At 45.3% G+C, this 14,880-nt stretch overlaps 1 protein-coding gene across 1 annotated transcript in view; it reads right to left on the bottom strand.

The window, feature by feature from the left end:
- Ddx31 (DEAD (Asp-Glu-Ala-Asp) box polypeptide 31) overlaps window positions 1-14,862 on the bottom strand; it is a 70,092-nt gene extending 55,230 nt beyond the window's left edge. The window contains exons 1-7 of the mRNA XM_013021296.1: window positions 14,740-14,862; window positions 9,751-10,010; window positions 9,568-9,643; window positions 8,458-8,501; window positions 7,348-7,418; window positions 6,172-6,236; window positions 747-791 (exon numbers count right to left, since the gene is read on the bottom strand). Of these exons, the coding sequence (XP_012876750.1) occupies window positions 747-791; window positions 6,172-6,236; window positions 7,348-7,418; window positions 8,458-8,501; window positions 9,568-9,643; window positions 9,751-10,010; window positions 14,740-14,862 (684 nt within the window). The remainder of the gene's footprint in view (window positions 1-746; window positions 792-6,171; window positions 6,237-7,347; window positions 7,419-8,457; window positions 8,502-9,567; window positions 9,644-9,750; window positions 10,011-14,739) is intronic.
- Between the last annotated feature and the right edge of the window lie 18 nt (window positions 14,863-14,880).

A 14,880-nucleotide genomic window follows, 5' to 3' on the forward strand; every position in this document is an offset into this window, starting at 1 on the left:
GACTTTCCTGACCAGGTTGGCTTGGAACCATGATCCTCTGATCTCAGCCTCCTGAGTAGCTAGGATTACAGGTGTGAGCCACCGGCACACAGCTCAAAATTGCAATTCTTGGAAGTAGAGCTGTGGCTCAAGTGGTAGAGCACTAGCCTTGAACACAAAAGGTAAGGAACAGCACCCAGGCCCTGAGTTCAAGCTCCAGTACTAGTATATACATACATATATACACACACACACACATATATGTATATATATATATATGTATATATATAAAGCCAGGCACTGGTGGCTCCTGTAATCCTAGCTACTCAGGAGGCTGAGATCAGAGGATCTCAGTTTGAAACCAGTCAGAAAAGTCCGTGAGACTCATATCTCCAATAAAAAACACTAGAAAACCGTAAGTGGCGCTGTGGCTCAAGCGGTAGAGCGCTCACCTTAAGCTGAAGAGCGCAGGGACAGTGTCCAAGCTAGAGTTCAAGTTCCACAACCAACCAAAAAAAAAGAGCAATTCTCTTAATACTTTCTATGGGTACCAAAATTTAATAGACTTATTAGATTTTAGAAAACAGGCAAGAACTTTTCCATATTCAGCTTATGATTTTCAAGGAGTATTTTAGTTTTTCTCTTTGAGAGAAAGCAGCAGGAGGGCTCCCATCAAAGCACACAGTGCCGTAGTGGTTATGTGTAGAAGGGAGAAAAGCGGTAAGCCTAAGTCAATAGGCATCACTGAAAGTAAGTGAGCTACTTACCTCTCTCGTGGGCACAAGGACCAGAGCATAGGGGCCGTCACTTCGCTGTTAACAGAAGAAAGAAATACACCATGAGTGGGACCTACCAAGTCTACATTCCAGATGCACCAGAAGCATTTCACAGAAGGAAAAGATGAGATAAAAATGCTGCCATCGGGCTGGGAATGAGGCTTAGTGGAAGAGAGCTTGCCTAGCATGCGTGAAATCCTGGGTTCGATTCCTGAGTACGACATAAGCAGAAAAAGCTGGAAATAGTGCTGTGGCTCAAGTGGCAGAGCACTATCCTTGAGACAGAGAGGCTCAGGGACAGTGCCCACGCCCTGAGTTCAAGACCCAGGATCGGTAAAAACAATAACAACAACAACAAGACTGCTGCCATCATCCCTACAGCTATGTAACATTCAAGTAGGCCTGGCCCCTGCAACCACACAAGAGGAAGACATAGGCTGTATATATTTGGAAAGGAGGCAAAATGATCACCAGTGAATGATGTTACTTCAAGAGAAAAAAATAAATAAAACTCAAGAGAAACAATTGAGAATGTACTATAAAAATGTATTTCAGTCAAGTAGCTGAATGTAAAATTAACACATAAAGATGGGTGCCAGTTGGGGCTGGGAAGGTGGCTCAGTGGTAGAGCGCTTGCCTTGCATGCATGAGGCCCTGGGTTCGATTCCTTAGCACCACATAAGAAAAAAGAAAAAATCCAGAAGTGGCGCTGTGGCTCAAGTGGTAGAGCACTAGCCTTGAGCTGAAGAGCTGAGGGACAGCGCCCAGGCCCTGAGTTCAGGCCCCACGACCAGACCCCCCCCCTCAACAAAAAAACAAAGATGGGTGCCGGTGGCTCACACCTGTAATCCTAGCTACTCTGGGGGCTGAGATCTAAGGATCGTGGTTCAAAGCCAGGCCAGGCAGGAAATGTCTGTGAGATCTTCTCTCCAATAAACCACTAGGAAACTGGAAGTGGTGCTGTGGCTCAAGCAGGAGAGCGCTCGCCTTGAGCTAAAGAGCACAGGGACAGCATCCAAGCCCAGAGTTCAAGCCCCATAACCGACAAAAAAAGAAAAAAAATTAATACATAAAAACCAACAGTCTTTCAAAACACAAAGTTTGAAAATACAGTGAAAAGAAAGTTTTCACTTAGAGTGTCAACAAAGACTAAGATTTAAAAATCTGCAAAGCTTGCCAGGCGCTACTGGCTCATGCCTGTAATCCTGAGACTGAGATCTGAGGATCATGGTTCAAAGCCAGCCCAGGCAGGAACGTCCGTGAGACTCTTATCTCCAATAAACCACTCAGAAAACCAAAAGTGGCACTGTGGCTCAAGTGGCAGAGCACTTGCCTTGAGCTGAAGAGCTGAGGGACAGCGCCAGGCCGAGTTCAAGCCCCACGATCAGAAACAAACAAACCTGGAGCCAGGTGCCAGGAGTTCAGGTCTTTAATTGTAGCTACTCAGGAGGCTGAGATCTGAGGACTGCAATTTGAAGCCGGTCTGGGCAGTAAAGTCTGTGAGACACTCATCTCCAATTAACTACCAAAAAGACTGAAGTGGGGCTGTGGCTCCAATGGCAAAGCAATAGCCCCGAGTACAAAAGCTCAGGGCAGTACCAGGCCTGAGCTTAAGTCCCAGAACTGGTACAATAATTAAAAATAATTTTGATACTACTGTATATCTTGTGCACTATTGCAATCTATTTAATAATACATGTATGTATGTATGTATGTATGTATGTATGTATGTGTGTGTATGTGTGTATGTGTGTGTGTGTGTGTGTGTGCGCATGTGGGTGCTAGGGCTTGAACTCAGGACCTGAATGCTATCCTTTAGTTTTTTCACTCAAGGTTGGTGCTCTACTGCTTGAGCCTCACCTCCACTTCTCGCTTTTTAGTGGTTAACTGGTAAGAATCTTATGGATTTCTTCTGCCTAGGCTAGCTCTGAACCATAATCCTCAGATCTCAACCTCCAGAATGCTCGGAATCACAAGCATGAGGCATCAGTGCTTGGATCACTAATAGATCTTTAACTGTATGGCTTTAAATAATTGGGATGCTTTTCATACATGCCTTAGCATGTACAAGAGCACAGGGATGTGTGTACACACGGCTACTGGATACGAGAGCACAGGGATGTGTGTAAGCACGGCTCTTAGACACGACAGCACAGGGACACACGCATAGGGCTCCTGGAGTATAAAAAGCTAGAACCTACTTAGAGATCAGCTGTAGCACTGGCTACAAAAACAGAAAGGCAAATTCCACTTCCAGAATTTTTTTTACACATACACGTGTGTGTGTGTGAAGAAACAAGATTATTGTACACACTGCACAATATTTATGATAGCTTTGTTTGAAGCAAAATACTACACTATGTAAATTTCACCAAATAATAAGGAATAAGTCAGTAATTTGCAGTACACAGTACAATGAAGCACTAAGCAGCCATGAAAAAGAACAAGGCAGCTCAATGTAGTAGTAGTAAGAAATCATAAAAGACAAGAGCTGGTACAATGGTGTGTACTTGTAATTCTAGCACTTAGGAGGCTGACACAGAGGATCTCAAGTTTGAGGCCAGCAAGGATAACAGAATGAGACCATATTTTTAAAAAAAGCAAGATACGGGGGGTCGGGGTGGGGGGAAGATGGGAAGGGATGGGAAGGGGAAACAAAGGAGGAGGCTACAATGCTTGGTAAGAAATGTACTCATTATCTTGCCCATGTAATTGTAACCCCCTCTGTACAGTATTTTCACAATTAAAAAAATAAAATAAAAAAGCAAGATATACATCATAACATATATACATTGACGAAAATTTCACATAAAAATTTCAATTTAAGCCAGATGCTGGTGGCTGACACCTATAATCCTCGCTACTCAGGAGGTTGAGATCTAAGGTTCAAGGTTCAAAGATTGCTGGGGCACGAAAGTCCCTGAGACTCTTATCTCCAATTAACCACCAAAAAGCCACAAGTGGAGGCATGGCTCCAGTGGTGGGGCACCAGTCTTGAGCAAGAAAGCCAAGCTAGTGTATAAGGCCCTGAGTTCAAGTCCATCCAAAAACCACCGCAACACAACAGACTAGACCTGGGAGGAGCAGCAGACCAGGTACCAAACAAGCACGGCATGCTGAGGCCCTGCAACTTCGGGATGGAGGAGGCACTTGGGGCACAGAATGACCAATTTTCACTCTGTATATTCTTTTCTCGCTACTCTCAGTTTGGTTTTGAATTTTCAGATGTATGTAAATAATAAGTTAACCAAATGAACATGATGAAGGCCACCAATGGGGCTTGTGCATCCCAAGTGCTCACAAATGCTAAATGAAGAACTCAGAATGTGATTGGAGAAAGGATGGATTTAGCAGAAAATGCAATTACAACTCTGGCTTTCATGTTCTGTGTGGGAAACATTTACCCACGCAGAGACAAAGGATTTAGGGCTCAGATTGGAGTAGTCGGTACTCAACAGCAACTTTGTGAGACTACGCTGGAGCCCAAGCTAGAACAGCAAACAAGCTGGTACAACAAGATCAGCATGCGTTATGTGATGGGAAGGTTCTGACATTTCAAAACGTGCTACTACATAGAGAAGAAAAAACAATTTCTCGTAAGTGAAGGATGAATGTAATATTAAAAATCAGAGCCACGCCCAGCACCCGTGGCTCAAGCCTACAATCCTAGCTACTCAGGAGGCTGAGATCTGAGGATTGAAGTTCACCCAGAAAAGTCCATGAGACTCTCGTCTCCAAATAACGACCAAAACATTGGTGGGCACACACCAGAACCAAAATAAGTAGAGGAGAGTGAATGCAGAAAAGCAGCCCATTCTCCCCCCACCACTATGGAAATGTAAGAACCCACTGGGCACCTTGAAATTATAGCTGTTCCAGTAAAGTTCTAAGAGGTCAAATCCTGTTACAATAAACTCCAAGGAACTACACTAAATGTTTGAAATAAATGAGTTACATTGGGACTTGGGAAATTGTATTCATATAAATCGTTTCAATTTTTTTTTTTGGCTGGTCCTGGGGCTTGAACTCTGTTCCTGAGCTTCTTTTGCTCAAAGCAAGTACTCTACCACTTGAGCTACAGGGCCACTTGCGGCTTTGAGTATTTTATTGGAGATAAGAGGCGTACAGTTTCTTGCCCAGGATGGCTTTAAACCCCAATCCTCAGATCTCAGCCTCCTGATAGCTAGGATTATAGGCGTGAGCCACTGGTATCTAGCAATTTTATTTTATTTTTTTTAGTAAGAGCTCTCTCACTAGTGGAGGTTGGCCTTAAACTTGCCATGTAGCCCAGTATGGCTTAAATTCATGATCCTTCTATTACAATCTTTTGTGTGTGTGTGTGTGTGGCTTGAACTCAGGGTCTCAAACTCTTGCTTGGCTTTTTCCACACAGGCTGGCATATCACTACCTCTTCTAGTCTATTGCTAGCTAATTAGAGGTAAGAGTCTCATGGACTTTTTCTGCCCAAGCTACCTTTGAACTAAGATTCTCAGATTTCAGTCTCCTCCTCAGTAGTTAGAATTACAGGTGTGAGCCATCAGTATCTGGCCTACTTCAACTGTGTGTGTGTGTGTGTGTGTGTGTATTTGTGTTCATCAGTACCGAAGCTTGAAAGTCTGAGCCTGGGAGTTGTCCTTTAGCTTTTTCATTCAGGACTGGCACTCTACCATTTGAGTCACTTATCCACTTCTGGCTTTTTGGTGATTAACAGAAGGGTCTCATAATTTTCCTGCCCAAGTTCACTGTGAACTGTGATCCTCAGATCTCAGCCTCCTGAGTAGCTAAGATAACAGGAATGAGCATCAGTGTGCAGCTACAAAACACTGTTTTAAATATAGGGTTCAGCCTTCCTTGTCAAAAGTCAAGGCTGGAATTTAAGTCTCCATGCTTTCCAACATTTCCAAGACAGTACCATCAAGAGGTAGCTGCAAACAGATACTTACCTGGTGGCAAGGTTGCAGGCAGTCCTATGCTGGGCATTATGTAAGACAGAGAAGGCCCCTAAACAGGACAGGAGCCCGCAAAGAACCATGCACAAGGAGACAGCCTGATCCTGAAGCCACACAGGAGTGACGTGCAAATCCAGCTCCACCAGGACGTGTCTAGTGGCCTTGGCTACTTTGCTTTTTTCTCTGTGTATCAAGTCTAAGACAATATTAACACCTACAACTCAGGCGGGAGAGGGTAAAAGATGGAAGGTAACGGCGTGCAGGGCTGGCACAATGGAAGCATGTTAGAGCATGTTAGAAGGAGGTTCATTCTATCCCACTCCTGGCAGTCTTCAGAGGCATCATGTTTATATAGAGTAAAAGCAGGAGAGGAAACATGGCTCGGTGAAGCCCAAATGTTGTCACTCTAGTTGAGGCAGTGGCTGCTTCGCTATGGAATGCAGCAAGAAAGCACATTTTATACTCACCTGTATTTTTGACCTCAGTGCTTGAAGGGACTGGACCAGAGGGATGCAATACGCAAGAGTTTTACCTTTTAAAAGAGTGGAAAGCAATTAGAAAGGAAGCAGGCTCTGCTATTTTAGTTCTAACTTCTGGGAGAAAGTAAATGGTACATCCTACATCTAGGAGAGGTGAAGAAGAATTTCACCTGTCTGCCAGGACTCCTAATTTATTATATGTGTAATATATATATATATTATATACATAAAATTTTTGCCAATCCTGGGGCTTGAATTCTGGGCCTGATAACTGAGCTTTTTTGCTGAAGGCTAGCACTCTACCACTTAAGCCATAGCTTTACTTCCTGCCCTTTGCTGGTTAACTGTAGAAAAGTCTCACAGACTTTCCTGCCCAGGCCTGCTTTGGACTACAATTCTCAGATCTCCACCTCCTGAGTAGCTAGGATTACAGCTGTAAACCACTAGTGCTTGACAGGACTTCCAATTTTGCTTTGTAAATTCAGTTACCTTTAAAAAACCTAATCTTTTATCCATCCAGCAAGGGTGGCTGTATTTCCCAAATAACACAAACGCTCAACCATTGCTCAACCTAACGGTTGTCTGTCCAGCTAGCGTCCAGCTAGCAAATGCCTCGTTAAGTCCTCCCTCACCCCTGCTGTGAGCTGTGGTGGCCAGCCCACCTCTCCTGCAGTGCTGGTGTGCTCAGGTACATCCTGGAGCATTTGCTGAACACAGAACTTTAAGTTTCCAGACCTCTCAACCTGGCTGGGATTGCAGGAGTGTATGACAGGACGCCACAAGGGCAGAGAGGCAGTCTAGGTAATGTTCTGTTCCAAGACAGGGGCTGTGTTCATCAGACTGCTTTCAGACAAGGTCACACACACATGCACTCATGAGCACACACACGCATGCATGCACTCATGAAAGCAGCTCTGGCTGTAGATTATAGGATAGGCAAAGCTCTGAACTAGCAGGGCTCACATCCTGCTCATCGCTCCTGACCACAGCACCAGTCTTCCTTCCACTATGTGCACACATCTAACTGAAAGCCAGCATGCCCTCTACCTGACATGACCAAACAGCCACCACCACCAGCACCACAGCCATCTTCCTGTCGAGACTACAGCATAACCACAGGCCTAGTGCCACAGAACAAAGGGCAGCGATTAAACAGGGACTAACCTGAGCCCGTCTGGGACCGCACCAGGGCATCTCTGCCTTCCAGCAACACAGGAATGCTCTGCTTCTGAACACTGGGGCCACCCAAAAGAGAGAACACACCTCATCTCCACCGTGTCACTCTTCCACACGAGCAGCAGACACATGGGGCACACGACATGCAAATGCCCTGGGGTTGGCTTGGTCTAGAGATTTTTGATGTTAAGTTCCATTTCTGGAACTTAACTTAGATTGGTCATTGTATTAAACTAATTAAATTTAAAAAAAACTGGGCATTAACAACAAAGTGGAGTTACCATAAAAGTATTCTATACAATCTATTACCCTCTGCAACATGGAATTTGGGACACAACAAAACCCAGAGGAAGATTTCTGCACAGAAGAACAAAGGAAGCTGGGAAGCTAGCCAGACAGCCAGTAGCAGCTTTCCACCCTCCAGAAGACTGCCACCGACACACAGGGTACATCTAAACGTGTGTCCTGGACACGTGGGGTTACGTCTACACACGTGCCACTGACACACCAAGAGCTGTCTACATGTGCATTTAAAACCAAGCAACAAAACAATGGAGAAATCATTTAACTTGGTCTGATGAAACAAACACCCCTCCTTCCCCCCAATACTAGTGGTAATCGGTTGCTTGTTGTTAAACACTCTGATTTTTACTTACAAAAAAAGGGAGGACCATTCTTAGAGTAGAACACATTATTAAGTTCAGGAGTCACCACGGAAACCACTTAAAACGCTGTTCCACTAACCTATTACATCCAAGCAAGTATCTACTCCTCTCTTTTTGGTTGACTTTATGCTTACTAGTAAGAAAGCACAGGACTAAACTATCTTCAGGACCACACGGACAGCAGTGGTCCTCTGACCAGGTATGCACTGGTTTATAGCCAAGAGCGGAACTCTCTGGAAGCCCACCTGGTTGGCCCGTTACAGGAGAAGGGCACGGGCTGTCTGTCATGTGAAGTCTAGACGGTCATTAACTCTGCGATGCTTTCCAAGGCCATAAAAGTGAACTCGCTCTGCCCTCCAGATAGAATTCGGATTTCTTCTAGCTATACCTAATGAAGCCCTAAGAAAATCAAAAAGTAGCCTGCAAGTCTTACCTAGTCATGCTGGAGATTTTTAAGACTGTATTTAGTGTGGAAATCTGAAAGAGAAGATGGAAAATAAGTACTTTTTTAAAAAAATCAGTATTTTAAAACAAATACATTTAGTGGAAAGACATAAAAAAGGGCCAAAAATACTAGGATGTCACTGAGCAGACGAGGTTTCACCACCCCAGTGGTTTTCAACTGGAGAACTTCTGTTGTCTACCTCTACACACAGCAGTATCTGAAGAAATTTTCACTTGCTATGGCTGGGAGGAAATGGCACCAGTACATGGTGGGTCTAGGCCCAGCATGTTGCTAAACATCTAACAACACAGGACAATTTCCAAAACAATGAGTCATCTAGCCCCCAATATCCATAGTACTGAGACTGGGAAATGCTGCTCTAATAAACCTATCAAGCTGGGCACTGATAGTGCCTACCTGTAATCCTAGCTATTCAGGAGGCTGAGATCTGAGGATTGTGGTTTGAAGCCAGCCTGGGCAAGAGGGTCCATGGCACTTTTATCTTCACTTAACTACCAAAAGAAATCCAGAAGCAGAGCTGTGGCTCAAGTGGCAGAGCACCAGCCTTGAGCAAAAAAAGCTCAGGACAGTGCCAAAGCCCTGAGTTCAAGCCCCAGGACTGGCACCGGAAAAAAAAAAAAATGAAACCTGTGTAACCCATCCTAAAGAAGCTTTCTCTCTTTGCTTACTCATATGAAGTCTAGACTATTCATTCATGGTATTAAAACAAAAAAAGGGAGGAGTGTCCATTTGCTTGTAGAAAATGCATCAATAATAATAATAACCTTTTCTTTCATCAAGCTCTAAGACTTCACACATCCTTTAACAACAAGAAGCTAAACTCAGTTCTTTTTCTTATGGCCACTGTGATCACGAACAACTTTACCACATCTAGCTAGTAATTAGGAAGTTGTTTTAAGTTCAATAAGTGAAGTAGCAGTCTGGGACTTTATTGGGTAAAGGACAGTCTCCAGTTCTTTAAAGAAAAAAAAAAAGTAAGGGGAATGGGGTGAAGAGTATTCCTCAACTCTCCAGGGAGAATGACCTGTCAATCTGGGTTCATTCGGGTGAGTGAGAGCAGAAACAAAGGATACTTACAAGATGCGGGTGGAGGTCCAGCTGGTGGAAAGCCTCTGGAGTGAACACTTGCTCTCGCTCCTGCTTTACTACAGGTCTGCAGAAGATGGACAAAACCAGGCCAGTGCCAAGGTCAGCAAAGCAAGAGGCAGACACGTGCAGCTCCTTCAGCCCCGGCACACCCCTGCCCGCACCTGCCCGCACCTGATGAGTCGGGGAATCTCAGGGTTGTTTTTAAACAGTGACGAGGTCTTAATGCATGGCTTTTCTTCTTGCTTTCCACCATCTGTGCTACTAACCAAATTCTTCTTTGGAGAAAATGTTTTTTTTGAGTTCCCCTTACACTTCCTCTGAGTTTCTTGAGCACTAGTTGTTTCTGTCGAGAGAAAGGCTGCTCTGCTCCTCCGTTTCGCTGGAGGAACCTCACTGGACTCTTGGTGTTTTCTCTTGGTAGCCTTTGCTTGCTGTGTTGTTCCCAAAAGGAAAAAATCAAGAGGAGGTGTGCATTAGTCCATGAAGACAGCCCTCGGAGTGAAGCCTGACTGCCCACAGAATCGCATCTCTTCCTGCAGAGATCATTATGCCCCATATGCCAAGCAACAGTTCAGAGTTTGCCATTGGATTCTTTGATGACTTTTTCCAAAATGGGGGTGGGGAGTGGGTGGGGGAAGTCACCATCCACCTTAAATGTGAAGTCAACCAACGTGAGGGTGAGGATCAGAAGAAGAAAGGTTTTTCTGAGCTGATGTTACCCAATTCAGTTTGCTTTAGGGGAAGCAGAGCCCACCTGATGAAGTGTACAGAGTAAGTCAATTCACACCCTAGGAATGCATGTGCATGAGAAGAACAGAGGGCAGGGGAAATGAATCTTCTCTCCAACAAAGCAAGGGTAGACTAGACAGGAGGGCAAGTGGAATGCCACATCACAGCTCATGCCCAGGAAGCAGAAGCCATCATTACTGCTCTACCCTTGTGCTTGGATCTGTCATCCTCTCCCCTCAAGCTGCTCCTCCAGATTTAAAGGGTCTGGAGACGGTGCCTACTCACAGTTCCCATTCCAAATGAGAATGCTGCTCCATTCATCACACCACACCATTTCCAGCCTTGCCTTTCTAGTCCCTGCCTGATTGCCCACCACAAGCCATCTACTACTAAGGACTTCTTGCCTGTTGTCTGATCTGCTGTTCATTTCTATAACGTGAATGGAAAGTCCAAACTTCCCCTGGCAGAAGCAGCCAATTCATGAGGTTTGGGTTGTTAGGTTTTTTTTTTTTTCTTTTTGGCTTTTTCTTCCAGTTTGTAGACGAATATCCCCCACGCGGCCATTGCCTACTGTTTTGGAGTTTGAGAGTTTAATTATCCTCTTTGTTGGAGATAATGACTTGTGCTTATACAGTGTCTGCTTCAGAGCAACCTACTAATAAAAAAGTTCTTAGAAAAGAACCAACATCCATAAGGATTCCTTTAAGTAATTCAGGAAACACCCTTTTTTTTTTTTTTTTGGGTCCGGTCGTGGGGCCTGAACTCTGGGCCTGGGCGCTGTCCCTCAGCTCTTCAGCTCAAGGCTAGCACTCTACCACTTGAGCCACAGCGCCACTTCCGGTTTCTTTTTGCTTATGTGGTGCTGAGGAATCGAACCCAGGGCCTTGAGCATGCAAGGCAAGCGCTCTACCACTGAGCCACCTTCCCAGCCCAGGAAACACCATTTCAAATACTTAATAAAGTATGCCTGGCCTATTTCACTTTACAAACTTGTGAAGTCCTGAGTTCCCGAATTCCAGCTTTAAGAGAGACAGTCAGGTTTCACGTCTGTTGGGTCATTTGGAAAACAGCGTGAATCCTGGATTCTTCCAGACCTACATGCTCTGTAAAGGCACAAGAGGCCACCCATTCTGGCCACCCCTGCCACGCCTGGGGTCCCTGTGACAGGTTCGCTGGCAGGTGGCCTGGCCAGTCCACACAGGAGCAGCCTCCCCTGCTCCTGACCAAGTCTGAGGATTGAGCAGCTTTTCCACCACTCAGCCAAGACCAGCCTCCTTGAACAGTACCTGCTAAGCTGAAGAAGGCTTTCTGCAGAGACATAGGCTACTTCCTCATGAACACGTCCTTCTGACCACGTAACTCTTCTTCATGCGCAATACCCCAGGTTCTACTAACACTGTAGGTACCTTATCATCCTAGTCACCATTTATTCCCATGTCGGTGTCTACAGCAAGTACTCAGAGCAAAGCATACTAATTAATGTTAGACACGCTTCCCCCTGCTTACTGTACAGTAAGAAGCCTATGCAGCCATTTCTCCAGTTGCAGATTTACCCTACCTGTGTGAGCTGCCTTCACCCCATGACAGCACCACACTACTTCCCTCCTCAGGCCTTGGCACAGAGCCTCGCCCCGCTCTGAGGACTCCAGCCTCCTTCTGGCTGGCCAGCATGACTCACCTTCAGTTACTGGCTTTCTTATTCCATGCTCAAAAGAGCCTCTCCTACCTGGGTGTTGGTGGGTCACGCCAATAATCCAAGCTACTCAGGAGGTTTAGGATCTGAGGATCTCAGGCAGGAAAATTGGAGACTTTTTTTTTTTGTTGTTGGTGATGGGACTTGAACTCTGGGCCTGGGCGCTGTCCCTCAACTCTTAAGCTCAAGGCTAGTGCTCTACCTCTAGAGCCACAGAGCCACTTCCATTTTTCTGAGTAGCTTATTGGAGATAAGAGTCTCACAGCCTTTCCTGCCCGGGCTGACTTTGAACCATGATCCTCAAATCTCAGCCTCCTGAGTAGCTAGGATTACAGGTGTGAGCCACCATGCCTGGCTTTCTGAGAGACTCTTATTTCCAATAAACCACCAGAAAACCAGAAGTGGCGCTGTGGCCCAAGTGGTAGAGTACTTGCCTTGAGCTGAAGAGATGAGGGACAGCGCCCAAGCCCAGCCCAAAGTTCAAGCCCCACGACCAGAAAGACAATACAAAACACAAAAAAGCTTCTCCTGACCTCCCTGCTCCGTGTTCTCCTTTGTAGCACTCAGCACAATAAGCATAACCATTACTTGCTCATTAGACTGTCGATTCCCTGAAGAAATGCCCAGACTGGCTGCACAGCACTGCTTCCCTTACAGGGCTCATGCCCCAGCACAAAACAAGCAGACAGTAAATAATAGTTGCTACAATCTGCATACTGTTTCCTTCTTGCTCCAACAACCCCAACTACAACTTACTCATTCAGCAATTGTCAAGTAGCTTGGTTTAAGGACACAGTTCAAAGATTAGCCAAGCCCCTAAAGAAGCTACAGACTAGCAGGAGAGATCAAAAGTGTAAAAACCATAAATCCAAACCTGTATTGATAAATAAGTTTATGCAAAGAACCATGGGAGCAAAGGGCGGGGGACAGAAAGAGACAGACAAACATGGCTTGTGGCAAGGGGAGGGAGGGAGGGAGAGGACATTTCTGAGGTGGCATGTGAGCAGAGAGGAAGCAAGGACTTATCTGCATTTTCTAGAAAAGAGATGAATGTTAGCAGTCATTTCTTTTTAGGTCTTGTTCTTGCACCTATGAAAGGAGAAGATTATGGTGGATGATCTCCAGTCAACCCAGGCCTGAGTTTGAGATGTTGTGTTGTTGTTTCAACAAACATACTATGTAGTTACTGTGTGTCAGGGAGTCTATCTCACTACTGCAGACTCTGATAGCTTCTTTAGAGTACATGAAGGCAGAGCTGTGAGGTCATTTGTCCATGATCACTGAGGGAACCAGGCTTTTCCTAGGCATTATGCCTCTATGTGCCAGGTTCCTGACAACGATGCTCCAATGCCTTATTAGTTGTATACTACTTGATTGGAAAACATCCTGTAGTTTGATTCCTATTGTGTGCTGTGGTTTTCAAGGATGCATACCAAAATGCTAACAAGAGTTATCTCTGCGTAGGGCAATCATGTGTGTGGTTTATCTTCTTTCCCAATTTTTTAACATGAACTTGTGTCACTTTAATAATCAGAAAACAGCCTTAGAAGATAGTCTGAACAGTGTCAGGATGTCACGCATAATGTTAGCTTGTCAGAGCCCTTCAAACCAGTCCGTTAGCTGCATACACACTGAGTCCAGGTTCCCAGCTCTTCTAATCAGAGTATCCACCACTTCTATTCAAGACATTAACCACAAAGCCGCTGTATTGCCTTTATAAAAAATATGGTGGATTAAGCAATCACCAACTCAAGACAATCTATGCTTACTTACTTAATGCACTCAATTTAAGTCTGGGGATGCTGTTGGGGATAGAGCTCAGTGTCCTGAACGCTAGGTAAGTGCTGTACCACTGAGCTATGTTCTCAGCTCCCCAATAAAGTTTTAGTTAAGAGCTTTCTACATGTTAGTTTTTAGACTCTACACAACACAAGCACTCTATTGAGCTCCTGGTGTAGCAACCTATTAGACAAAACAGAGCCCCCCCCCCCTTTTTAAGTGCTGGGACTTATGAAATGCTTCTATGGGACCACCAATATATATTATCTCATTAAATCCTCATAACCACCTCATGTGAAGTAGAAATTATCCTTCTTGTTTCAGGATGGGTAAGGTGAGGATCAGAAAAGTAACTTTCCTTAGGTCATATGCCTAGTATGTTGCAAAACTGGCAACTAATCTCAGGTCTACCTTGCTCCAGACCACTGCTGTGATCTGTCCATCCCTCCACCCCCTCCCCAATATGACTTTCATGTATTTTTCTTCTCAAACAGGTCTGGCGAGCTCACTGGCCGGCAGAAGACCCCTTACTCCCAAGGCTTATTACAAATACACAAATCACCAAAAGGAATCTGAATAGTGGGTACTTTAGACGGTGTGTTTATAGGATATCAAGAAATTATGTTCAACACACCTGGCGGACCCTAACTAACCCTGATAATGGATTTTTCAAGGGAATCACACACACAGCTTTTTAGAAAAGAAAGAAAAACTCAAACCCTCCCTTGGCAGCAAACGGTATCTTTCCTGTTCGTTTGTAATTTACGACTGTACACAGACTTTCCCAGTCCTCCTCGGGTAGACGAGCCGCTCACCCTGGAAACCCAGCTTTCTGCTGCTTGGTTGGGTTAACTGTAAAAGCATCCTTCGCCTCTCTAGTAAAGGGAAGACACTGGCGAATCGCGTTTTCTTTCTCTCCTGCACTGCACGTGGATGGCAACCAGTGCCATTTAAAACACCCTCTCCGAGCAAATGCCAGACCCGCTCCCCGCGCTGGGCTTAGACCTTCGAGACCCGGCCCGGGGCTCGCGCCCAGCCGTCACTGTCCCGGGAGGGACGGTCCGCGGGGCGGCACCCGGCATCGCGGACGCCAGCCGGCC

The sequence above is a fragment of the Dipodomys ordii genome, unplaced genomic scaffold (assembly GCF_000151885.1).
Source record: "Dipodomys ordii isolate 6190 unplaced genomic scaffold, Dord_2.0 Scaffold55, whole genome shotgun sequence".
In the NCBI taxonomy this organism is placed as follows: Eukaryota; Metazoa; Chordata; class Mammalia; order Rodentia; family Heteromyidae; genus Dipodomys; species Dipodomys ordii.